The sequence below is a fragment of the Cetorhinus maximus genome, chromosome 4, assembly GCF_964194155.1.
Source record: "Cetorhinus maximus chromosome 4, sCetMax3.hap1.1, whole genome shotgun sequence".
NCBI lineage: Eukaryota > Metazoa > Chordata > Chondrichthyes > Lamniformes > Cetorhinidae > Cetorhinus > Cetorhinus maximus.
The window spans coordinates 125,999,159-126,023,945 of NC_135882.1; the positions used below are offsets into that span (position 1 = coordinate 125,999,159).

Consider the following 24,787-nt stretch of genomic DNA (forward strand, 5'->3'; position numbering starts at 1 on the left):
ATCAGTACTGGAGGGTGGAATGTCAGGCATCCAAGGTTGTTGGCTTTGACCTAGGATGGGGTCACAGCCAGTCATTTAAAGGACCACCTGGCATGGGGCAGTGTCAGGTGATCCAGCAAATGTGTTCATTCAACACAGATCTGCTGCATGTTTCAACTGGAAATATTTTCAGGCTTTTCAGGTGATTGTAAATCTGTTTAACCTTTCGCTGAAATGTCCATAGCATATTTTTTTTCCCATGGGTGGCATTCAATTTGAACATGAATATGTTTTCCAGAGTTTAACATGGAAGCGTTGTCTAGTTATAGCATGTTTCCCTCCATAGATAGCTGTAGTAATTATGGTTTTATTTAGTGTATAATGCAACTTTAAGAATAATGCATGTTAGGAAGATCACATGATCTGTAGTAACCAATAGGAGTGTAGCTTGGGCTACCTCTGCAGTTAGTGTAGAGATGGAGTTGGAGTTGAAAGCACACGTGTAGTTGCTGCTGAGTATATTGTAAATGAACTTTAAAGTTTCCAGCCAAGAAGTGTCTGCAGATCAACTCCATCATTAATAGTACAACTCAGCCACCCTACAACAAACTGGTGACTAGGATAAAACAGGATTGAACAGAAGAAATCAAGTTAAAAAGAAATCGACACTATACCTCACCCAGTGATTGTAAGTAGCAAGCTTCGTTAGAACTGAAGAAGTCATACCCTCTAAGAATGCTGCAATTTGGGAGAATTAATCCTTTTGAACCAGCCACAGATGATTGGTCTCAATACATAGAATGCCTTACTTTTTTTTTCAAGCGAATGAGATTACGGGGGAAGAGGAGAGGTGAGCGATCCTCTTGAGTACTTATGGGACCAAAACCTACAGTCTGAGTTGAAGTTTGACCACACCCAATACCCCAGATTCGAAAAATTTTGATGAATTGGTGGACCTCATGAAGGGTCACTTTCAACACAAGCCCTCAGTCATGATGCAGAAGTTTAGCTTTAATTCGCAAAATGGAGCCCAGGTGAGACAATTGCATCCTACGTGGCAAATTTGAAGCAGTTAACAGAACATTGTGAGTTCAGTATGACACTGAATGGCATGCTCAGAGATTGTTTAGTGCGTGGCGTGAAAGGGGACACTATTCAGAAAAGATTATTGTCCAAAGTGAATCTGAATTTCAAGAAGGGGCTAGAGATAGTGCTAGCCAAGGAATGCGCATTAAGAGCAATACAGGGTGCGCAAAATGGCACCGTCCTCCACATCGGGTGGGAAACACCCCCACTAGCCGAAGAATAAAGAAAAATAACATAGCAGTGAAATTGAAGAACTATTTTAATAGAGCTGGAAACAATCAGTCTTTTAGTGATTGGCAATTTAAAAAAATTGAATGCTACTATTGTCACAGAAATGGACATAGGATGAGGCAATGCAAAGAAAGATTCAAGCAGGCTTGTAAACAAAGAAGAAGCCCAATGAAATCTACAATGTAGAAGAGCCTGAAACAACAAATTCAGACATTTACTCATTGTTTAATCTGAAAGTTGGAAAGACAGAACCAATCTTTATCACAGTTGAAAGTAAATGGCAAACCTGTTAGAATGGAAGTGGATACGGGAGCTTCCACTACAGTAATTGGGGAACATACCTTCAGACATTTGAATAATGGTGAACATCAATTAAGTTTAGAAGAAACAGATGACAAGCTGAAAACGTAGACAGATGAAGAGATTTAAATAAAAGGTATAAGCAGGGTAACTGTCCATTATGGAAGCCAATTGACAAAACTACCCTTGATGGTGGTAGCTGGTGAAAGGCCAAGCCTCCTGGGGAAATTGATTAAAGGAGATTAAGTTAAAATGGGCTAACAATTTTCCAGTTGAGAGCAAGTGGGCTACCAGAGCTACTTAGAAAGCACACCACCATCTTTAAGGACGAACTGGGGAAAATCCAGGGCCTGCAGGCCAAGATTCATCTAGATCCAGAACCAAACCCTCACTTCATGAAAGTGAGTCCACTGCCATAAGCCCTGTGAGAAAAAGTAGACATTGAACTGAATGGACTAGAGAAACTGGGCATTATACAACCTGTTTAGTTCTTAGAATGGTCAGCACCCATAGTCCCTGCACTTAAACCCAATCAAAGCATACGAATTTGTAAAGGCTTCAAACTGACGGTTAATAAAGTAGCTAAGCTGGACAGGCACCCCATTCCAAAAATTGAAGATTTTTCTGTATGCCAAGCTGGCAGGAGGGACAATGTACACGAAGCTTGACATGAGTCATGCTTATCAACAACTAGAGTTGGATAATACCTCCCGGGAATTTGTCACAATTAATACCCACAATTGAAACCAATATACACAATTGCCTTTCGGTGTCTCCTCCGCTTGTGCCATCTGTCAGAGAACAATGGAAAGCTTACTGCAGGGATTGCCCCAGGTTGTAGTCTATTTAGGCGATGTATTGGTGACAGGGTTTACTGAAAAGGAGCATTTGGCAAACTTAGAAGTCGTCTTAAAACATTTCTTGCAGGCTGAAATGCGTTTAAAAAAAAAAAGTGGACGTTCCAAGCGAGAGAGGTAATCTATATGGGTCACCAGATAGATTCACGGGCCTCCACCCAGTTTAGGAGAAAATGAGAGCCAAAAGAGAGGCATTTGCATCAAAGAACGCCTCAGAGCTCAAATCATTCTGAATGATCAACTATTATAGGTGATTCTTACCCAATTTGTCTACAGTACTGGCTTCCCTGCATTCTCTACTCAAAAAGAACCAACATTGGTTTTGGGAGGCACCCCAGAAAGAACCTTTCATAAAGGTGAAACAATTGTTGCACTCGTCTAATCTATTAGTGCATTATGACTAGACGAAAGAATTGGTGCTGACATGTGACGCATCTCCCTAAGGCGTGGGAGCAGTGCTCTCTCCTCGGATGGACGACAGCATGGAACGGCCAATAGGTCACGTATCAAGAACACTCACCACAGCGGAAAACGGATACTTGCAGATAGAAAAAGAAGGCCTGTCCATTATCTTTTGTGTCAAGAAATTTCATCATAACGTACACGGCCGTCATTTTACAATTGTTTCAGACCACAAACCATTGCTATGATTGCTTAGTGAGGACAAGGCCATACCACCCATAGCCACAGCAAGAGTACAACAATGGGCCTTTATCCTGGCAGCATATGAATACACTTTCGTACATAAGCCTGGCAATCAAATTGCAAATGCCAATGCTCTTAGTCATTTGCCTTGACAAGGAAATGATGACCACATCCCAGTTCCATAGGAATTTGTTTCAAAGTTAAATTTCTTAGATTCCTTGCCATTATGTGCCCATCAGATCAGAGACTGGACAAGTCGGGACCCAGTCTAAGAGCGAAAAACATAGTTGACCTCATCCTCACAAACCTGCCTGCCGCAGATGCATTTGTCCATGACAGTATCGGTAGGAGTGAACAGCACACAGTCATTATGGAGACAAAATGCCGCCTTCACATTGAGGATACCCTCCATCATGTTGTGTGGCACTACCACCGTGCTAAATGGGATAGATTTCGAACAGATCTAGCAACTCAAGACTGGGCATCCATGAGGCATTGTGAGCCATCAGCAGCAGCAGAATTATACTCAAACACAATCTGTAACCTCATAGCCCAGCATATCTCCCACTCTACCATAACCATCATGGCATGGGGATCAATCCTGGTTTAATGAAGAGTGCAGGAGGGTATGCCAAGAGCAGCACCAGGCATACCTAAAAATGAGGTGTCGATCTGGTGAAGCTTTAAAACAGGACTACTTGCGTGCCAAACAGCATACGCAGCAAGTGCTGGACAGAGCTAAGCGATCCCACAACCAGCGGGTCAGATCTAAGCTCTGCTGTCCTGCCACATCCAGTCGTGAATGGTGGTGGGCAATTAAACAACTCACTGGAGGAGGAGGCTCCACAAATATCCCCATCCTCAGTGATGGAGGAGCCCAGCACAGCAGTGCAAAAGATAAGGCTGAAGCATTTGCAACAATCTTCAGCCAGAAGTGCCGAGTGGATGATCCATTTCAGCCTCCTTCGGAGGTCAACAGCATTACAGATGCCAGTCTTCAGCCAATTCGATTCACTCCATGTGATATCAAGAAACGGCTGAAGGCACTGGATACTGCAAAGTCTTTGGGCCCTGACAATATTTTGGCAATAGTACTGAAGACTAGCGCTCCAGAACTTGTCGCGCCTCTAGCCAAGTTGTTCCAGTACAGCTACAACACTGGCATCTACCCGGCTATGTGGAAAATTGACCAGGTATGCCGTGTACACAAAAAGCAGGACAAATCCAACCCAGCCAATTATCCACCCATCAGTCCACTCTCGATCATCAGTAAACTAATGGAAGGGGTCATCAGCAATGCTGTCTAGCGGCACTAGCTTAGCAATAAGCTGCTCACTGATGCCCAGTTTGGGTTCCGCCAGGGTCACTCAGCTCCTGACCTCATTACAGCCTTGGTTCAAACATGGACAAAACAGCTGAACTCCCAAGGTGAGGTGAGAGTAACTGCCCTTGACATCAAGGCAGCATTAGACTGAGTGTGGCATCAAGGAGCCCTAGCAAAACTGGAGTCAATGAGAATCAGGGAGAGAACTCTCTGCTGGTTGGAGTCATACCTAGCACAAAGGAAGATGGTTGTGGTTGTTGGAGGTCAGTCATCTCAGCTCCAGGACATCACTGCAGGAGTTCCTCAAGGCAGTGCCCTAGGCCCAACAACCTTCAGCTGCTTCATCAACGACCTTCTTTCCATCATAAGGTCAGAAGTGGGGATGTTCGCTGATGATTGCACAATGTTCAGCACCATTCGTGACTCCTGATACTGAAGCAGTCCATATCCAAATGCAGCAAGACCTGGACAATATCCAGGCTTGAGCTGACAAGTGGCAAGTAACATTCGCGCCACACAAGTGTCAGGTAATGACCATCTCCAACAAGAGAGAATCCAACCGTCGCCCCTTGATGTTCAATGGCATTACCAACACTGGATCCCCCACTATCGACATCCTAGGGGGGTTACCATTGACCAGAAACTGAACTGGACTAGCCATATAAATACTCTGGCTACAAGAGCAGGTCAGATACTAGGAATCGTGCGATGAGTAACTCACCTCCTGACTCCCCAAATCCTGTCCACCATCTACAAGGCACAAGTCAGGAGTGTGATGGAATACTCCCCACTTGCCTGGATGAGTGCAGCTCCCACAACACTCAAGAAGCTGGACACCGTCCAGGACAATGCAGTCTGCTCGATTGGCACCACATTCACAAACATTCACTCCCTCCACCACCGACGCACAGTAGCAGCAGTGTGTACCATCTACAAGATGCACTGCAGGAATTCACCAAGGCTTCTTTGACAGCACCTTCCAAACCCTCAAACCCTACCATTTAGAAGGACAAGGGCAGCAGATAGATGAGAATACCACCACCTAGAAGTTCCCCTCCAAGTCACTCACCATCCTGACTTGGAAATATATCACCATTCCTTCACTGTCGCTGGGTCAAAATCCTGGAACTCCCTTCCTAACAGCACTATGGGTGTACCTACAACACATGGACTGCAGCGGTTCAAGAAGGCAGCTCACCACCATCTTCTCAAGGGCAACTAGGGATGGGCAATAAATGCTGGCCCAGCCAGCAAAGCCCACATCCTGTGAATGAACTAAAAAAAAGTCCTATCTCAAGTACTAGAACAAGTGTTACATGGTTGGCCATAGGAGCCCGTATCTGGTGAAATGAACTGTACTTCAACAGAAGACATGAAATAACCAGCCAGGATGGCATCTTATTGTGTGGAGCATGAGTGAAAGTTCCTCCAAAGGGAAGGGAACCACTTTTAATTGAACTACACAGTGCCCATCCAGGAATTTCCTGAATGAAGACCATAGCATGCAGCTATCTATGGTGGCCTGGGATGGATGGCAAAATAGAGTTTAGTAAAGCACTGTGTGCAATGTCAGCAACTGCAAAAGTTGCCAGTGACAGCTCTGTTACACCCATGGGAGTGGCCAGGTAGATCCTGGGTGTAGTTACACCTTGACTACATTGGACCTTTCCTGGGAATAATGTTTCTGCTCATTGTCGATGCCCATTCAAAATGGTTGGACGTATATGAGGTGAAGTCACCAATGTCGGCTGCTACAATTGAGAAACTACATCAGAGCGTTGCCATTCATGGACTACCAGAAGATAATGGCACGGCATTTACAAGTGTTGAGTTTTAAAAGTCTATCTGCCTCAACGGTAGCACTCACGTGAAAACTGCACCGTATCAAACAGACTGGCCGAAAGGGCAGTCCAAACATTCAAGGCAGACTCAAAAAAGCTAACTGGCAATTCCTTGGCAATCAAGCTAGCGCACTTTCTTTTTCATTACAGGACTACCCCTCACACAACAGGTGTCACACCTGCGGAGTTATTGTTGAAACACCGTCTCAGGGTGAGATTGAGCTTAATAATGCCGAATTTAGAGGGGAAGGTGGAAAGAAGTCAGGGAAGCCAGAAAACTAGACACGATTAACACAGTCACAAGAGGAAATTTACCATGGGAGAGCCAGTTTACGTGGTATACTTCGAGGAAGGACCAAAGTGGTTGCCAGGTGAAATAAGTGCGGTGACTGGACCTCTATCTTACCTCGTGGAGGTGGAAGGCCAGATCATCAGTGAACAGGTGGACCATTTAAGGAAGAGAGAGACAAATCACCAAAATTTGGTTGCACCAGTGGTCATGACGGGGTTTGTGTTTCCTGTTGAGAATACTCAAAGCAGGACTGACATGTCTGATGTTCCTGTAAGAGTTGAGGATACAGAACTGCAAGAGCCTGCAGAAGCATCTGATGTTCAGGTAACTCCAGAAAAGGAAGTTCCTGACAAGGAACCTGAAGTTGTGGAGCTGCAACATCCCACATGTACCAGGAAACTATCTGAAAGACTGAACTTGTAAATTCCTTACCCAGTGTAAATGTAATGTTGTCTTGAAAAATATGTACTTATAAATATATGTATAGCCGAGTTAAAGGGGGAGGAATGTAGTAATTATGATTGTATTTAGTGTGTAATGTATCTTTAAGAATAACGCTTGTTAGGAAGATCAAATAATCTGTAGTAGGAGAGTAGCGCAGGCTACCTCAGCATTCATGGTATAGATGGAGTTGGAGTTGAAAGCACACGTGTAGTTGCTGCTAAGTATATGGTAAATAAACTTAAAGTTTCCATCCAAGAAGTGTCTGCAGATCAACTCTATCATTAATAGTACAACTCAGCCACCCTACAACAATAACCAAAACAACTGAGCGAGGAGAGAGGCAGGGGAGAAGGGCCAAAGCAGCCCTGAGATTAGAAGATGAATCTCTGCGCGCCCTCCTCTGGGCTGTGTCCATCAGACGGGAGCAACTAATGTCGGCCAACAGAAGAAGACACCACCCTCGGTGGGACGTGCAGCCTGGGAGGAGGTTGCAGCGGAGGTCAGCAGCATTGGGCTTGTATGCCACACTTGGACACATTGCCAGGAGAGGTTCAATGACCTCCTGAAGTTGGCCAGGGCAAGTAAGTCCTCAGTATGTGTATTCTTGTATCTGAAAGCTACAGGTTAGTGTCGTGAATGCTGGAGGCTTGTGAGGTTGTTTGGGGGTCCAAAGCAACATGATGCAGTAAAGGCGTTGGTCGGAGCATGGATGTCTGTGTGCACTTTTCATTATGGTCCAGTGGGAGGTGGTGGGGAGTCTGTACAGATGAGGAAGGTGGACAGCGTCTTGGCTGCCAAGCATTGTGCTGATCATGCATAGATGGGATGACATCAATTAATCTAACAATCTTAGTCATTGCAATATTACACCTATTTTCGGGAGAACTGTGCCCACAATGCTTGGGTAAGAGGCAGAACTGGAGGTGGTGTCCCTGAGCCTGGAATACTAAGACTGTATGAGGGGGAGATTCTCCTGCACTCCTTAACTGAATTCTCTAGGTCGATTGGCAGAGATGAGATTGGAGGAGGGCGTGGGTCTGGTGAGATAGCAAATGGCTGAAACCAGGAGAAAGGGAGATTTGGCAAGCGGGAGGTGGGTGGATTGATGTTTGGCAGGGTTCAATGAATGTTAAAAATCTTGTCCTAGTGCTAAAAGCCAGGGAAGTTTCCTAGTCAAAAGCTTTTGATGTTGCTGCAAGTGTTTGCATTGTGTCATATCTCGTGTTGCACATGACTGTAATGTTGCTGAACATTGTGACCTTGTACGGCTGTAGAAAGGTTTGTAAAGACAACCAGTGCCCATTCTTCTATCTCCCTTGCGCAGGTGAAGCCTCTTCCATGGACCAATATGTCAATGCCAGCCTGTCATTTCCCTCCAAGGATGAGGAAGAGCCCTTGGAGGATACACCATCACAACCTCTCTCTGGTCCAAGCATCAGCGGAGATACTGGCACCTCGGCAGGTTAGCACGTCGGGACAAGGGCTATCACTAAATGGAGAGGGCACTTCACATTTGCACGTGCAGCTGCCAGGAAGTGTGGTGGAGAAGACTTCAGGAGTGTTCGAGGTGATCCAGAGACTGATTCCGAGTCGGATGATGAGCCTCTGGAGTCTTCCGAAAAGCAGTAGATACTCGATGCCCAGCATGTGGTGTGTGGATATTTGGTGGATATACCAGAAATATTGCATGCTCTGGCCATTACTGTGGAGGCATCCATCCAGGCCATGTGTACTACGATCACCCACTCTTTGGATTGTCAAGCTTCCTCCATGGACAGACTGGTTACTGGCCTAGATGGGCAAACTGAACGTACTGCAGAAACAATCATCACTATGCACTCCAGCCTGCACACAGAGCCTGCATGGCTCTGAGCTCGGGCCAAAGCCCCTGAGGGGGACTGGGTGCCTGGGCATCGAGCCAGCTCCTGGAACCTCCCAAGAAGTCAGGGAGGACCAAACGGACCTAGTGGCAGAAGATCAACAGCTGCTGCCGGCATTTGGAAGCACCTGTCAAGCGACTTCTGATGGGGGCCGCATGTCCTCCAACAATCCACCATTGACACAGGCTCATCAGTACCGTGACAACAGAAGCTCCTCCTGCCACTAAGCAGGAGTCTTCTATCGTAGTGGGGCCCTCAAGGCCTCAGACGCTCGCCAAAGTCATCCAAGGCATGGGGAGTAGCAGATCAGCAGCTTTTCTCCAGTGCAGCAACAAGCAAGGAGCGAGCACTGTGTTGGAGCACTCAAATGCTTTAAGAAAACACCGTAGTAGTCACCAAGTGGGTCACAAAGGTGCATTTATTCTGCTTGTTAATGAAATGTTTCATCATGATTATGTCAATGAACCCTGACCTCACTATCCCTCATGCAGAGGTTATTTGAATATGTTATTGCTGTTGAACCTCTTTTGGGAGATAGACATTAGCTTTAATAGTTTGAGGTGGGGCAGGTTGTATCGAATGTCAAGAACTGGACACTGTAAGTGTATTGGCAGGAGAGTGAAATGCTTCTCACATTCCACATGGAATGACATTTGGACACATGCCGTACACGCATCTTTGAGGCCGGGATGTCACAACCAATTGGAACCTCTGCCTTATCACTGCATCCCTTGTGTCATGGCCATCCATATGATCATGTTCAGGGCCTTCTACCTGTATGTCAGGGCATTCCCTCACCTTGGCCGGGATTTTCCGTGCCTGCCAGCATCAGGCGTGTTCAGTGGCATGAGCGGACAATATGGCGAGAAAGCCAAAAATTGGCTTCACGACAACGTGAAACCAGTTTGTAATCGTCCACTCTGCCCACTGATGGCGGGCTGTGTCCCCCGCCATCGGACATTGGGAACCTCATTGTAATACATCGGCCTATCATTATAAGGCCAGCCTGCCAGACTCATCCCGCCTCTCCTGCTGGATCGTCCACCCATGTCAGCGGGCAAACACGCCGACGTGTTTCACAATAGCATATATAAGGTGTGCACTTGGCGGGCTGCACTTCCCTCGGGACTTCAAGGCTTGTTTGCCCACCTTGCTTTGTCAACACTCACAGTCATCAGCGCCAGCCTTCACAGATAACACCACATCACTTTTAGGGGGGCTTAGGTAGGTCTCTACCTACCAGATCAGCCATGTGTGGGTGGCTTTTCAACAGCTGCAGGGCAAGGTCTTGCTTGAGGAAGGGGGAGAAGTGGCCTCAGGCAAGGGAAGAGGTTGCAGGATGAGAGCTGTACTGCGGAAGGAGGATATCCCAGGGTGTTTGTGGGGGCACATGTTGATCTGTGGGAGTGGCCTCAAGATGGCGAGGGCTGAGGAGGCAGTCTCCAGAGGAGATGAGGCCAGATGGACATGTGAGGGTATGTGTGTGAGAATGGGTGGTGATGTCTTTTGAGCTGGCAGTGAATGAGATGCCAGTGAATGTGTGATGGGCTTGAGTGTTTGAGTTTAGAGTGATGAGGTGGCTGCACGGATGAGATCATTCATCCTTTATATGCATTGGATGGCAACATTGGCACCGATCACCACCGCCATCGCCTACCAAGCTGGAGTGGTAATTTAGCTGCCCCTCCTGTGGCCAGACCAGGGATACACGACATAACAGTAGGCCTCCACAGCATCCAAAAGGCACTCAAGGGCTGTGGTCATTTTGTCTTTTGGGGCCATATCTTCTTTGCTGCAGTCCTGGGCTGGAAGCACTGAGTGTGGCTATACTTTAAACATGGTGCCTGATGTGATGAAGCGGCGAAGTGATGGCATGGCAGGTGAATCAGAGCCTGCCCACCATGGAAACAGCATGTATCCGGAATGCATAATTAATACAGCAGGTTTGAGACGATATGGCGTGGAAAACTGCTATTGAGGCTGGCGGGTAAAACATCGTTTTACCCGCCAGCTACTGCACTTAGTGCAAAATCTGGGACAATTCAGCCAGTCGTCTTTGCCCTCATCCTCAGATGAAAGGCCGCTATCTGGCACCCCCTCTTCCTCAAGGGCATCCCCTCTCTGAATAGCGAGGTTATGGAGGGTGCAGCATACTATGATCATGAGGGACCCACATGATGAAGAGTATTACAATGGAGAGTGCTACACTGTCCCTTCTGATCTGGCAGGATATCTGAACCTCATTTTCAATAGCCCAGTTGTCTGCTCAACGATGGCCCTGGTGCTTTCATGGTTGTCACTCTTGCTCCTCTCTGAGTCTGTTCTGGATACCCTCACAGGAGTCATGAGCCATCTCTTCAATGGATAACCCTTGCCACCCAAAAGCCATCTATCCAGGGCATCAGGACTGCTGAATAGGTCCAGCACCTGTGAGTTATGCAGAATGAATGAGCTGCTGCCTGGGTACCTTGCACATTCCTGCATTATCTGTCAACGAAGGTCACAGACCAGCTGGACGTTCAATAAGTGGAATCCCTTCCTGTTAATAAAGATGCATGGCTGGCTATCTGGAGCCTGTAGTCAATGCCTCCCTGGACCCTGGGGGAAACCTGTAATCACTTCAAACCCTCTGGCTCTTTCGAGTTGACTCTGAAGGCCCATTGTGAAAGAGATATAATTTCCTACCCTTCTGAACATATCATCAGTAAAGGCCTTGATGCAGTAGTATGCAGCAGGTTGTGGAATGCCACTGCGGTCTCTACATGATGCCTCAAAGAACCCTATTGCAGAGAAGTAGAGCACAACAGTGACCTTGACAGCTACAGGCATTGGGTGACCCCCAACAAAGTTGGACGAATGCTCCCCTGCCAGCATGACACAAAGAGATGTGACTGTGGCTCTTTAGAGTCTGTGTCTCCTTTGGCATTGTGTCTCGGACATCTGAAGATAGCTCAGTCTTTGCCTATATACTAGAGGGGCTGCAAAATTCCTTCTGTGCCTCCACTGGGGATTCATGATTGCTTCATCACCTTCTGCCACTCTCATACCCCACCACTGCATCCTAGACCTCTGGATCCCTCCCACTCTCCTCCTCATTCTACTTTCCTCCTCGCTGGAGGATGTGTCTCCCACAGAGATAACTATCCCCATGTTTGGCCTAGTTAGAAGGCTAAGGTGATGGTCAGGGTCTAAATGGACCTCTCTGCAGGAGGAATATGGTCTCTAAGTAAGATGCAAACTTTGCTTCTTGTAGCACTTCCAGCAGCCACAGAACTCTGAACTGCTAAGCTGAAACTTAGGGCTCCGCTGGAGACTTTAAACCTGCCCTAACAAGCTGCCTGATAAAAAAAACGAGAAACCCACCCTGGTGTGAAACACACTCTGCAAGTGTTTTATTGCTCACACAACATATTATTGAAGTCAATTGGCAAATTATTGAGCTTAACTGCACCATTTAATGAAACTTGAATAACACGGGCAGGCTCCTGATGTCTAGCCCCGCCCGCCTGCCGTATTATCCGGATCAGGCGTGATGAAGTTGGGAACGTGAACCAGCGTCATCGAACCTGATAATATATGGGCGCAGGTGCATAACACTCCCATTTTCAGAATGTATTATTCAGCCCTAGGTCTCGTTTTGTCTCTCTTTACCTACTGTGTGTGTCTCTCCTTTCTCACTCTCTTTAGAACCATAGAAGAACCATAGAACACTACAGCACAGAAAACAGGCCATTCGGCCTTTCTAGTCTGTGCCGAAATATTATTCCGCTAGTCCCATTGACCTGCACCCAGTCCATAATCCTCCAGACCTCTCCCATCCATGTATCTATCTAATTTATTCTTAAAACTTAAGAGTGAGCCCGCATTTACCACGTCAGATGGTAGCTCGTTCCACACTCTCACCACTCTCTGAGTGAAGAAGTTCCCCCTAATGTTCCCCCTAAACCTTTCCCCTTTCACCCTAAAGCCATGTCCTCTCGTGTTTATCTCTCCTAATCTAATTGGAAAGAGCCTACTTGCATTTACTCTTTCTATACCCCTCATAATTTTGTAAACTTCTATCAAATCTCCCCTCATTCTTCTACGCTCCAAGGAATAAAGTCTTAACCTGTTTAATCTTTCCCTGTAACTCAACTCCTGAAGACCCGGCAACATCCTAGTAAATCTTCTCTGCACTCTCTCAATCTTACTGATATCCTTCCTGTAGTTAGGCGACCAGAACTGCACACAATACTCCAAAGTTGGCCTCACCAATGTCTTATACAACCTCACCATAACATCCCAACTCCTATACTCAATACTTTGATTTATGAAGGCCAGTATGCCAAAAGCTTTCTTTACAACCTTGTCTACCTGTGACGCCACTTTCAGGGAATTATGTATCTGAACTCCCAGATCCCTTTGTTCCTCCGCACTCCTCAGTGCCCTACCATTTACTGTGTATGTCCTACCTTGGTTTGTCCTTCCAAAATGCAACACCTCACACTTTTCCGCATTAAATTCCATCTGCCATTTTCTGGCCCATTTTTCCAGTTGGTCCAGATCCCTCTGCAAGATTTGAAAGCCTTCCCCGCTGTCCACAACGCCTCCAATCTTAGTGTCATCAGCAAACTTGCTGATCCAATTCACCACATTATCATCCAAATCATTGATATAGACAACAAACAACAATGGTTCCAGTACAGATCCCTGAGGCACACCACTAGTCACAGACCTCCAGTCTGAGAAGCAATCATCCACTACCACTCTCTGTCTTCTCCCACACAGCCAATTTCGAAGCCAGTTTACAACCTCTCCATGGATACCAAGTGTCAGAACCTTCTGAACTAACCTCCCATGTGGGACCTTGTCAAAGGCCTTACTAAATTCCATGTAGGCAACATCCACAGCCTTTCCTTCATCTACTTTCTTGGTAACCTCCTCGAAAAACTCTACAAGGTTCGTTAAACACGACCTACCACGCACAAAGCCATGCTGACTATCCTTAATCAGCCCTTGACAGTCCAAATAATTATATATCACATCTCTCATAAATAATTATATATCCGATCTCTCAGAAATAATTATATATCCGATCTCTCAGAATAATTATATATCCGATCTCTCAGAAATAATTATATATCCGATCTCTCAGAATAATTATATATCCGATCTCTCAGAAATAATTATATATCCGATCTCTCTTTCTCTCTCTCTTGTCTGTCTTTCTTTTCCCACTCTCTCTCCTTTCCCACTCAATCTCTCTCTCTCCTTTCCTACACACTCTCTCTCCTTTCTCGCTCTCCCTCTTTTCTCACTCTGTGTGTCTCTCTCTCTCCTTCCTCATGGATGGAGCCAGGGGCCCCGCTCCCTATGCCCCCACCCTCCTGCCCCAGATTACTCACACTTCACCACCCGATTGCCAGCTGGCAGCTTCTCAGCCCTGCCCTGCATTCCTGCTCCCGGATCTCGGGCTTCGCACTCTCCCCGCAGTCGTGACCTCTGGTGATGGTGGCAGCGGCTCCAGTATCAGAACATGGTGGCGGCTGGCCCAGACTGCAGCTGTGGGGGGGCAGGGCCAGAATGCAGATGACAGAAAAGTGAAAATGATGACGCAAATCAAAAAAAAAGGTCCTGAAGAATAAGCAATGTTAAAGCGAAATGACATTAACCGGGGCAATTTATAGCAAGGACTTATTGTACGTGGGATTGCATCCTTTTTGACCATGCAGTGTCAGCGCACTGCAGGCAACGGGGACAGAGGAGCGTGCTTCGGGCAGCAGGCACTGGGGTGCGCACTGTGCGGCAGGGACTTGGGATTGGACTTCAGGCAGCAGGGACTGGGAAACTTGGAAGCATTATAAACTGAGGAGGACAGTGTGGAAGCATTATAAATTGAGGAGGACAGTGTAGAATTTCAAAGGGACAAAGACAAGTTGGTGGAGTGGGTGAATAGGTTCAATACAGAGAAACGTGAGGTGATACATTTTGCTAGGAAGAACATGGAGAGGCTGTATAAACGAGCGTTTTTTTTTGGTGCAATGGTTAAAACTTAGCTTTCTCCCCAGTGAGGAATTGAACCCCAGTCTCCTGCATGACAGGTGGGGATACTAACCATTATACTATCAAGGAACTGATTAAACCAGCATTTTATTGCTCACATGACACATTGCAGTCAACTGGCAGATTAACGAGCTTAATTACACTATGTAATGAAATTTGAATAACGCGTGCTGGCTCCTGATTTCTAGCCCCGCCCACCTGCCATATTATATGGATCAGGCATGGTGACATTGGGAACATGAACCAGCATCATCATAACTGATAATACATTGGCGTGGGCGCGTAACAGTCCTGTTTTCAGAACATATTATTCTGCCCATATCGCATACAGTTCTGGGTGCCACATTTTAGGAAGGATGTGAAGGCATTGCAGAGAGTGCAGAAGAGGTTTACAAGAATGGTCCCAGGATGAGAAACTTCAGTTATGAAGATAGGTTGGAAAAGTTGGGGCTCTTTGCCTTGGAGGAATGAAGGCTGAGAGGAGATTTGATAGAGGTATTCAAAATCACGAGGGGCCTGGACACAGATGGAAACTGTTCCCACTTGTGAAAGGATCAAGAAGTGGAGGGCATAGATTTAAAACAATTGGCAAAAAAAGCAAAAGCAATATGCAAACAAAAAATTCACAAAGAGAGTGGTTAGAGTCTGGAATACACTGGGAATCTGGCGGAAATAGGTTCAACAGAGGGATTCAATGGGGAATTTAGAAGAGTGACGGGTGACTTGATTGAAGTATATAAAGATCCTGAACTGTATTGACAAGATGGGCGCCGAAAGGATGTTTACTCTTGTGGGTGAGTCCAGAACAAGGGGGCACTGTTTTAAAATTAGGTGTTGCCCTTTTAGGACAGAGATGAGGAGAAATTTTTTCTCTTGAGGATTGTGCTCTTATTATCTGAAAAGAAAATCTGCAGGGTTAAAGGGAGAAGGAAGGAGAATGCAGTCACTAGGTGAAATGCCCATTCAGAGAGCTGGTGCGGACACGATGGGCCGAATGGCTTCCTTCTGAGCTGTTAGAATCCTGCGATTCGGGATGCCCGCTTCTGGTGGCGAGGGCTAGGGAGCGCGCCGCGCGGGGCGGGGCGGGGCGCGCTTCAGCCGGCTGCTATGGTAACGGGTGACTCCGCAGTGGCTGAGGCGGGGCTGATCCATGGTGCAGGCTAGTTCCGGCGCCGATTGATCGGCCAAGGAGTGGCCACCCTTCCCTTCGCATCCTAACTACTCAAGGGGGCGGTGGAACCGTCATGTTTCAGGCCCGTGATCAGGACACGCGAGCCAGGTAGGGTTTTCGTCTATAGGAAAGTGCGAGGCTTCATTAAAGGCCTAGTCACGGTCCGCGGCTTCGGGAACCTGCAATGTTAAATGATGGTTAGAAAGAAATAAACGCAATAGTTTGTTTGCCATCGGAACGCAGGAATAAAGTGTTTGATATGAGAATCAATCTACTCGCTTATGGAGGGTAATTTTATGTTTCTACTTCGGGCTCGAATTCTCACCCCTTGGAGTGTAAAAGATTGGGAAATGCAGTTTCCAGGTTTCTACCTGGTTCCATTTTAATGGCCAAAACCATGGATACAACACTTCAATTTCCAATACGGATAGGAGGCAACCCACTAGAAGCAGGGTCTCAGACACATCTAGTTATATTATGTCACCAATCTATCCCGAAAAGAGACCATTTGTAGTTATGATCAAAAGCTTCTTCTAAACGATGTGTTATGAATGGTGTTTCTATTCCTTTTGTCATGTACCCCAAATGGTAGTTGATCTAATTATGGCAGGCACAAGCTTTCAAGGATGCCATTAATTGCTGTAAGATTAACATTTTCCTCAACAGTGCCAAGCTTTAGCTTTATGATTTGCAATATTTCTAGTGTTATGTTTTACTTTCTTCACTTTGTTTCCCTGTACGGCCTCCCAAATAGCCAGTAAGATAATTTGTGTTTATTTACACGTTTTCTTAATTTCCTGACCTAAAGTCATGCAGTCAACACATCTAATGTTGTGCAAGATAAGAAAGGGAAAACTTGGGATTTCTGAGAGGTGGGATATTGTGACACAAAAAAGGCTAATATAAGCCGTTTACACCATTTTTTCTCATTCTTCTAAAATTAGAACAAGAGATTGGGAAAACCCTCTGGAAATTCAGACCAAAATGTTTTACATTTGAAACATACGAAATAGGAGCAGAAGTAGGCTGTTTGGCCCCCTCGAGCCTGCCATTCATTACGTTCATGGCTGATCTATTTGTGTTTCGAAGTCCACATTCCTAATTACCCCCAATAACCTTTGATTCCCTTGCCTAACAAGAGTCTACCTCTGCCTTAAAAATATTCAATAACCCTGCTTCCACCACATTCTGAGGCAGAGCTCCAAAGTCACACAAGTCTCAAAGAAAAAGTTTCTCCTCATCTCTGTCCTATAAGGGTAACCTCTAACTTTAAAACAGTGCCCCCTTGTTCTGGACTTACCCACAAGAGGAAACATCATTTTCATGTCCACTTTATCAATACCATTCAGGATCTTAATATACTTTAATCAAGTCACCCCTCACTCTTCTAAACTCCAGTGGAAACAAGCCCAGTCTGCCTAACTTTTCCTCACAAGACAACCTGCTCATTCCAGTTATCAATCTGGTAAACCGCTTCCAATGATTTTACATCATTCCTTGAATAAGGAGACCAAAGCTGCACACAATATTCGTGATGTGGTCTCACCAAGTCCCTGTATAACTGAAGCATAACATCATTACTTTTAATTTAATTCCTCTCAGAATAAAGGATAGCATTCCATTAAGATAAAAGCAAAATACTGCGGATGCTGGAAATCTGAAGCAAAACCAGAAAATGCTGGAAAAACTCAGCAGGTCTAACAGCATCTGTGGAGGGAAAAACAGAGTTAACGTTTCAAGTCTTTATGACTTCTTCAGAGCTAAAGAGAAGTAAAAATGTAATGACATTTATACTGTGTAATGGGGGTGGAGCAGGTGAAGCTGGATAGAAGGCCAGTGATGGGTGGAGACAAAGGAGAGATTGCCAGAGATGTCATGGACAAAAGGGTGTTAATGATAGTGGTACTGGCTAAAGGAGATGCTGATGGTGGCATTAGGGTCAGAAAGCAGAATGTGATAATAGCAAGACAAGGGTAAGCACTCTGGAAAGAACAACATGAACAAGTGACAGATTGCCTTTGTAGGGGGGTGGACGGTGGTGAGAAAGAAGATTGAAAATAGGATAAAAGGTGGGGATAAAACAAATAAAAATGAAAATAAATAAAAATAAGTGTATAAAAAATTTTACAAAACAAAAAAAAATTAAAAATTAAAATGAATATTGAAAAATGGTGATAAAAAAGGGGGTGAGGATGGAGGAGAGAGTTCATGGTCTGAGGTTGTTGAACTCAATGTTAAGTCCGGAAGGCTGTAAAGTGCCTAATTGGAAGATGAGGTGCTGTTCCTCCAGTTTGCATTGGGCTTCACTGGAACATTACAGCAGGCCAAAGACAGACATATGGGCATGAGAGCAGGATGGGTTGTTGAAATGGCAAGTGACAGCAAGAGTCATGCTTGCAGACAGGCCAAAGGTGTTCCGCAAAGCGGTCACCCAATCTGTATTTGGTCTCACCGATGTAGAGATGAAAAAATCACCTTTTTTCAATATTCATTTTAATTTTTATTTTTTTTTTGTTTTGTAATTTTTTTAACCACTTATTTTTATTTTTATTTATTTTCATTTTTATTCGTTTTATACCCACCTTTTATCCTATCGTCAATCCTTTTTCTCACCACCGTCCACCCCGCCCCACCCCTCCACAAAGGCAATCTGTCACTTGTTCTTGGGAGCAGTGAATGCAGTAGACCAAATTGAAGGAGGTGCAAGTGAAGTGCTGCTTCACCTGAAAGGAGTGTTTGGGCCCTTGGATGGTGTGGAGGGAGGAGGTAAAGGGGCAGGTGTTACACCTTCTGCGATTGCATGGGAAGGTGCCGCGGGAGGGGGATGAGGTGTTGGGGGTGATGGAGGAGTGGACCAGGGTGTCCCAGAGGGAATGGTCCCTACAGAATGCCAATGGGGGGGGTGAAGTTAAGATGTGTTTGGTGGTGCCATCGTGCTGGAGTTGGCGGAAATGGCAGAGGATGATCCTTTGAATGCGGAGGCTGGTGGGCTGAAAAGTGAGGACAAGAGGGACCATATCATGGTTCTGGGAGGGAGAGAAAGGTGTGAGGGCAGAGGTGTGGGAGATGGGTCAGACACAGTTGAGGGCCCTGTGGATGGGAAACCTCGGTTAAGGAAGAAGGAAGACATGTCAGAGGTGCAGTTTTGGAAAGTGGCATCATTGGAACAGATGCGACAGAGGCGAAGGAACTGAGAGAATGAGATGGAGTACTTACAGGGAGCAGGGTGAGAGGAACTATAGTTGAGGTAGCTGTGCGAGCTGGTAGGCTTGTAGTGAATATTGGAGGACAGTCTATCACCAGAAATTGAGACAGAGAGGTCAAGGAAGGGAAGGGAAGTGTCAGAGATGGACCAGGTTAAGGTGATGGAGGAGTGGAAATTGGAAGGAAAATTGTTAAATTTTTCCAGGTCCTACAGCATGAGCTTTTATTTTCTGCAGTAACCTTTGATGTGGCATCTTATGATGTCTTCTGAAAATTCAAGTACAGCATGTCTACAGGCTCCCCTTTATCCACAGCACATGTTACTCCTTCAAAGAACTCCAAATAAATTGGTTAAACATAATTTTCAATTCACAAAACCATGCTGACTCTTCCTGAATACCTTGAGTTTCTCTAAGTGCGCAGCTATAACCTCTTTAATGATCGATTCTAACACTTTCCCCATGACAGACATCAAGGTAACCGGCCTATAGTTTCCTGTTTTCTGCCTCCCTCCCTTCTTGAATTTGTTTAATTTTTATTTGCTACTTTACAGTCTGATGGAACCTTTCCAGAATCTAGGGAATTTTAGAAAATTAAAACCTACGCATCTACGACCTCATTAGCCACCTCTTTTCAGACTCTAGGATGAAGTCCATCGGGACCCGGAGACTCGTCAGCTCGCAGTTCCATTGGTTTGCTCAGTACTGCTTCCCTAGTGATTGTAATTTCACCAAGTTCCTCCCCTCTTTCCACCTCCTGACTTATAGCTATTACTGGAATTTTTTTTTGTACTCTCAAGAATGAAGACAGAAGCAAAATATTTGTTTATTTCATCTGCCATTTCCTTATTATCTACTATTAAGAACCCATTGTCACTCTCTAGAGGATCAATACTCACTTTACTCACTTTTCTTTTTTAAATACCTGTAGAAACTTTCTGTCTGTTTTTACATTTCTAGGTAGCTTCCTCTCATACTCTAATTTCTTACTCCTGATTAACCTTTTAGTCATTCTCTGCCGTTCTTTATATTCTCACCTATCATCTGATCTGCCACTCATCTTAGTGCAGTTATATGTTTTTTCCTTAAGTTTGATGCTTTCCTTAACTTCTTTAGTTAACCACAGATGGTGGGTCCTCCCTTTAGAATTTTCCTTTATAGTAGGAATATACTTATTCTGTGTATTCGGAAATATCTCCTTAAATGTCTGACACTGCTTCTTTATTGGTTATCCCCTAGCCTAGTATCCCAGTTCACTTCAGCTCGCTTAACTTTCATGCCCAGATAACTGCCCTTATTTAAGTTTAAAATACTAGTTTTAGATCCACTCTTCTCCCTTTCAAACTGGATTTAAAATACAATCATATTGTGGTCGCTGCCACCTAGGGGTACCTTCACTCTGAGGTCATTAATTAATCCTGTCACATTACATAATACCAAGTCTAATATAACCTCTCTGGTTGGTTCCAGAACATTCTGCTCTAAGGAACTATCTCAAAAGGATTCTATGAACTCCTCACCCAGGCTACTACCATCAATCTGATTTTTCCAGTTTATAAGTAGATTAAAATCACCCATGATTATTGCCGTCTCTTTATGACTAAGCACCCACTATTTGTTCTTGTATATTTTGTCCTGAACTGTGGTTACTGTTAGTGGGCCTGTAGATCACTCCCACTAGTGACTTCTTTCTCTGGGCTTCCCTAATGACTCAATGCTAAATGGTGTGGTATGAAAAGTTTGATCCCTGCAAACTAACTTTGTGGATGAAAAAAAATGAGTAAGGGCTTTCTGATTTGCTTTCTCCTATATTACCTCCACCCTATTCACTGAATCGTAACATTTTGTAATCACTTAAATTGCCATGGTAACCCTAAAAGGAGAAGTCAGGTAGACATCACAAGTGCTAATCACAGCATGCAGCCAGCTGTGGAAGAGATCCTCTATGACAATTTACATCTCTAAATGCTTCATAATTTACTATGAATTCAAAGTAAAACCATGATTCTTTTTCAGAGACAGTCAAATCAAGTATATTCAGACCACTGTTATAAATGTGGAAAAACACTTTGGTGAGTTGTGCAGCTTATTTGCCGCCGTTGCACGGAAAACTGCAAGACTACGTGATAAGGCTGACCTCCTGGTTAAAGAATTCCGAGAGTACTCCAATACAGAAACTCCTAATTTAAAATATGGTCTGAGTAGCTTTGCAGATCATCTTGCTTTAATTCAAGATTATCGACATGCAGAGGTGAGTGGCTGAAAATATTTGTTTAAATGCATTCTGCATTCTGAACATTTTTTGCATTTAGCACTACATTGTGGTATAAGGGTATCTGGCATTGCAAAGATTAACGTTGTACCTCCGACAGGGTGATTTAAAGAGACACATGACCTGAGACTAGAGTCAGTGGTTGCGGACTGGACAGAGACCTGTATAGAAGCAAGCATGGAGTTAGCTCATAGCTTGGGCTATAACATATATATATTAATATGTAAATGTGTGTGTATGTACATAGCTATGTGTTGTAATAAACACTTCTTGTTCAACCAAACAAGACACAGAACTTATTCGTAAGACCTACTGAACATACAACATGGTGGCAGCTAATGGAAAAACCCAAAAGCTGGAGCAGAAATTCAAAAGCTGGAAAATTAAAAGAGCAGCATTCTGACCTGACTGAAAGCACCTGAAGTGAAGACACAGAAGGAGATCATCTGAAAGAAGCTCCATTGCAGAATTAGAAGCAGAAACGCAGAAGGAAAAAAAAAGTCCACTGTGCAGCTGAGGACTCCACAAGATCTTGTGGAGGTCCATTGTGAATGGCCACAGAGTGCAGAATTCAAGGGCCTAGCAGGGGTGAGCAAAAAAATCAGTCCTAAGCCAGAACTGGTTTAAAAAGCTTCAGTGCTGTAAAAAAGTCAAAGCAGTCCGTTCCGAAAGCACTGCCACCAGCCTGCGTTCAAAATCGGCAGAACTCGTAAGACAAAAAGTGGAATGTTTAAAAACCTCAACCAAAGTCGAGAATTGATTGTAAAATGCCCAAAAATTCTCCAATATGTCAGGGAAGGCCCCAAATCATCGATTTAACAAATTGCTGTAAAAAACTAAACCCCAAAGAGGTCAGGACCGCCATCACTGCGGGAGCCCGCCAAAACCTGACAAGTGTGGGGAATTCTCTGAAAAACGGTTACTGCAGTGCAATCTTTAAAACCTACATAGCATTTAGAGCTGTACTCACCTGAACTTTAAATCAACCATGGATAACACATCACCATTACCAGACCAATTTGGACTGATCCAAGGGTCGAATCAAACACAAAATTGGGGACTTTGACAGAAAAGATTTTTAAGATACATGATAGCTTCACAATTAGATGAAAAGACAGAAGCTGAACAAGTGAATATACTGCTTTTTTCAGTAGGCCTAATAATGATATTATTGTGAAGCAAAGAATAAACAAATCTTTAGATAAATTTGAAGATGTTCTGAAATCATTCGCTGCATATTTTAATCTAAAGAAGCAACAAAATTTTACAACAAAATTAAACAAATGTGCCCAACAGCCAGGAGAACCGGTTGGCTATTTTATGAACAAATTATACAGATTGGCTGAAGGCTGTAACTAAGGTGATCTTAAGTCAGAATGCAAGGGACGGAATTGTTGGGAGTGGCTAACAATGCCTTTCAGACATACTACAGACCAGGGAAGATCTGACTGCTTAAAAAAAAAAGGCCATCCAAACAGTCTGAAATCTGCCAACAGCACTGATCCATTTTACATGGTACAGTTCAAAAAACTCTTTCGAGTTATCAACAGTCACAGATTGCATCTCTTTCGAGTACAATCACAGTTCTTGGTTTCCGGGAATGGTACAGTTCAACCTGAACTGTCCAGCTAGTTAAAGCAACAAGGGGGCACAGAGACTCCAGTCCAAGGAAGGCAATACCCAAGCCGATCACAAGAGGATGGGCAACCCATGTCAGCGCTGTGGAGCCAAATGACTTCACAGCCGAGAGCTGTCCAGCAATCTCGCTGCAGTGTTTCAGCTGCTACCATCTGGGATACTTTGGAAAACTATGCAAAGCTAAGACACCCAGATGGGTGGAGAATTCCAAGACAATTCATGAGATTGAGGTACCACACCATGAAGAGACCTGACCATGCTTCTTGGTGTCAAGGATCCTGGATTCTCTTTTTGGACTGCAGATATCTCAGTAAATGGCTACCTCATCAACTTCAAATTGGACATGGGAGCCAGTGTTATGGTCCTTTCGAATAAGGAACCGTGGCTGAGACACAGACCTCTGGCTTTGAACGATAGACACACCACTCTGGGGGCCTGGAGGAATCTGACTTCCGGTCATAGGCAGAATTCTAGAACCACTAGGTATGGCGACAAGCAGATATTCAAAGTCATGCATGTCATCCATAACCAGTCTTTTTCTTCTCTCTTGAGCAGAGATGCTTGTGTTGCCCTTAACCTTAAAATGGCAGAAGACGTCAAGACAACCATTGTCGTTAACTACACGGATCTACAAGTTCACCAGTAAAGAGACTCTTGACTGGGACTTCAGTTCTGAATTGTCTTCACTCTTCGCAGAGCCGGTTTGTTCAATTTCTTTGCAGGCAGCAAAAGCTCCTCTTTGGTCAGACCCGCCAAACTTTTAGATAATTATCACTGTAGCTCAAGTGGAAGCACACAGGAAAATGACCAGCAACAGAAGAATTAGCCCCAACCTCAAGCTCCAACGGTGGCTGTCACACTACCTGTAAACACCACAGCACAGATATTGCAACTTGCAGCCAATGCACAAGGCTGCAAGATGGTGCTGGAGCAAGGAACAAGCGACCATCAACATGCTAGAGCACACCTCAGTGAGGCATGGAGACATATGGAAGAATACAGTATGGAGATAAAAGCCAAACTGCAAAGCGAGCCCACTGATGAGGAACATCCAAGCAACAGAGAGAGACGCCCTCAATTCCCACACAGATCACGGTGGACCACACAGAAAAAGAAAAAAATGGGTTTGTACCATGAATGAATGGAGTGAACAGTCTCTCCGGAAAGAATGGGACAAGCTAGCGGTCCCCGAGCAGAGTAGATGGGGAGTTGACAAAGAGAAGTTCAACGCCAAACAGTGGAAAAAGCATATCAGAAGAAGACAGCCACCAAGTGCCAGAAACACAGGTTACAACCCCAAGCTCCGAATCAACAAACATTGCCCAAATTATCAGAGTCTGCCACTCCTCTGAATGTGACCAGAATGAGATCTGGAAGAATTGTTAAGCCTCCAGACTGCCTGAATTTATAAAGTCAGAGTTCGGGGGGGGTGGAGGGGAGTGGTGCGGGTGTGCGGTGGGTTGGAGGAGAAGGTGTAGCATGATTGTAATGTAAATATGTTGGGTAAAAACTTAGGTGTAGTATAAGGGTATCTGGCATAGCTGGAGGCAATGTGGGACTGGGAAACGACTGCCCACAGTGT

The 24,787-nt window shown here is 44.9% G+C and overlaps 2 protein-coding genes across 2 annotated transcripts in view; one reads left to right on the top strand and one right to left on the bottom strand.

The window, feature by feature from the left end:
* LOC144679867 (RNA-binding protein 12-like) overlaps positions 1–24,787 on the bottom strand; it is a 215,431-nt gene that overhangs the window by 86,079 nt on the left and 104,565 nt on the right. The gene's annotated exons all lie outside the window — the stretch shown is intronic.
* cibar1 (CBY1 interacting BAR domain containing 1) overlaps positions 16,044–24,787 on the top strand; it is a 78,931-nt gene continuing 70,187 nt past the window's right edge. Inside the window, exons 1-2 of the mRNA XM_078540751.1 lie at positions 16,044–16,200; positions 21,312–21,546. Of these exons, the coding sequence (XP_078396877.1) occupies positions 16,166–16,200; positions 21,312–21,546 (270 nt within the window). The 5' untranslated portion in view covers positions 16,044–16,165. The remainder of the gene's footprint in view (positions 16,201–21,311; positions 21,547–24,787) is intronic.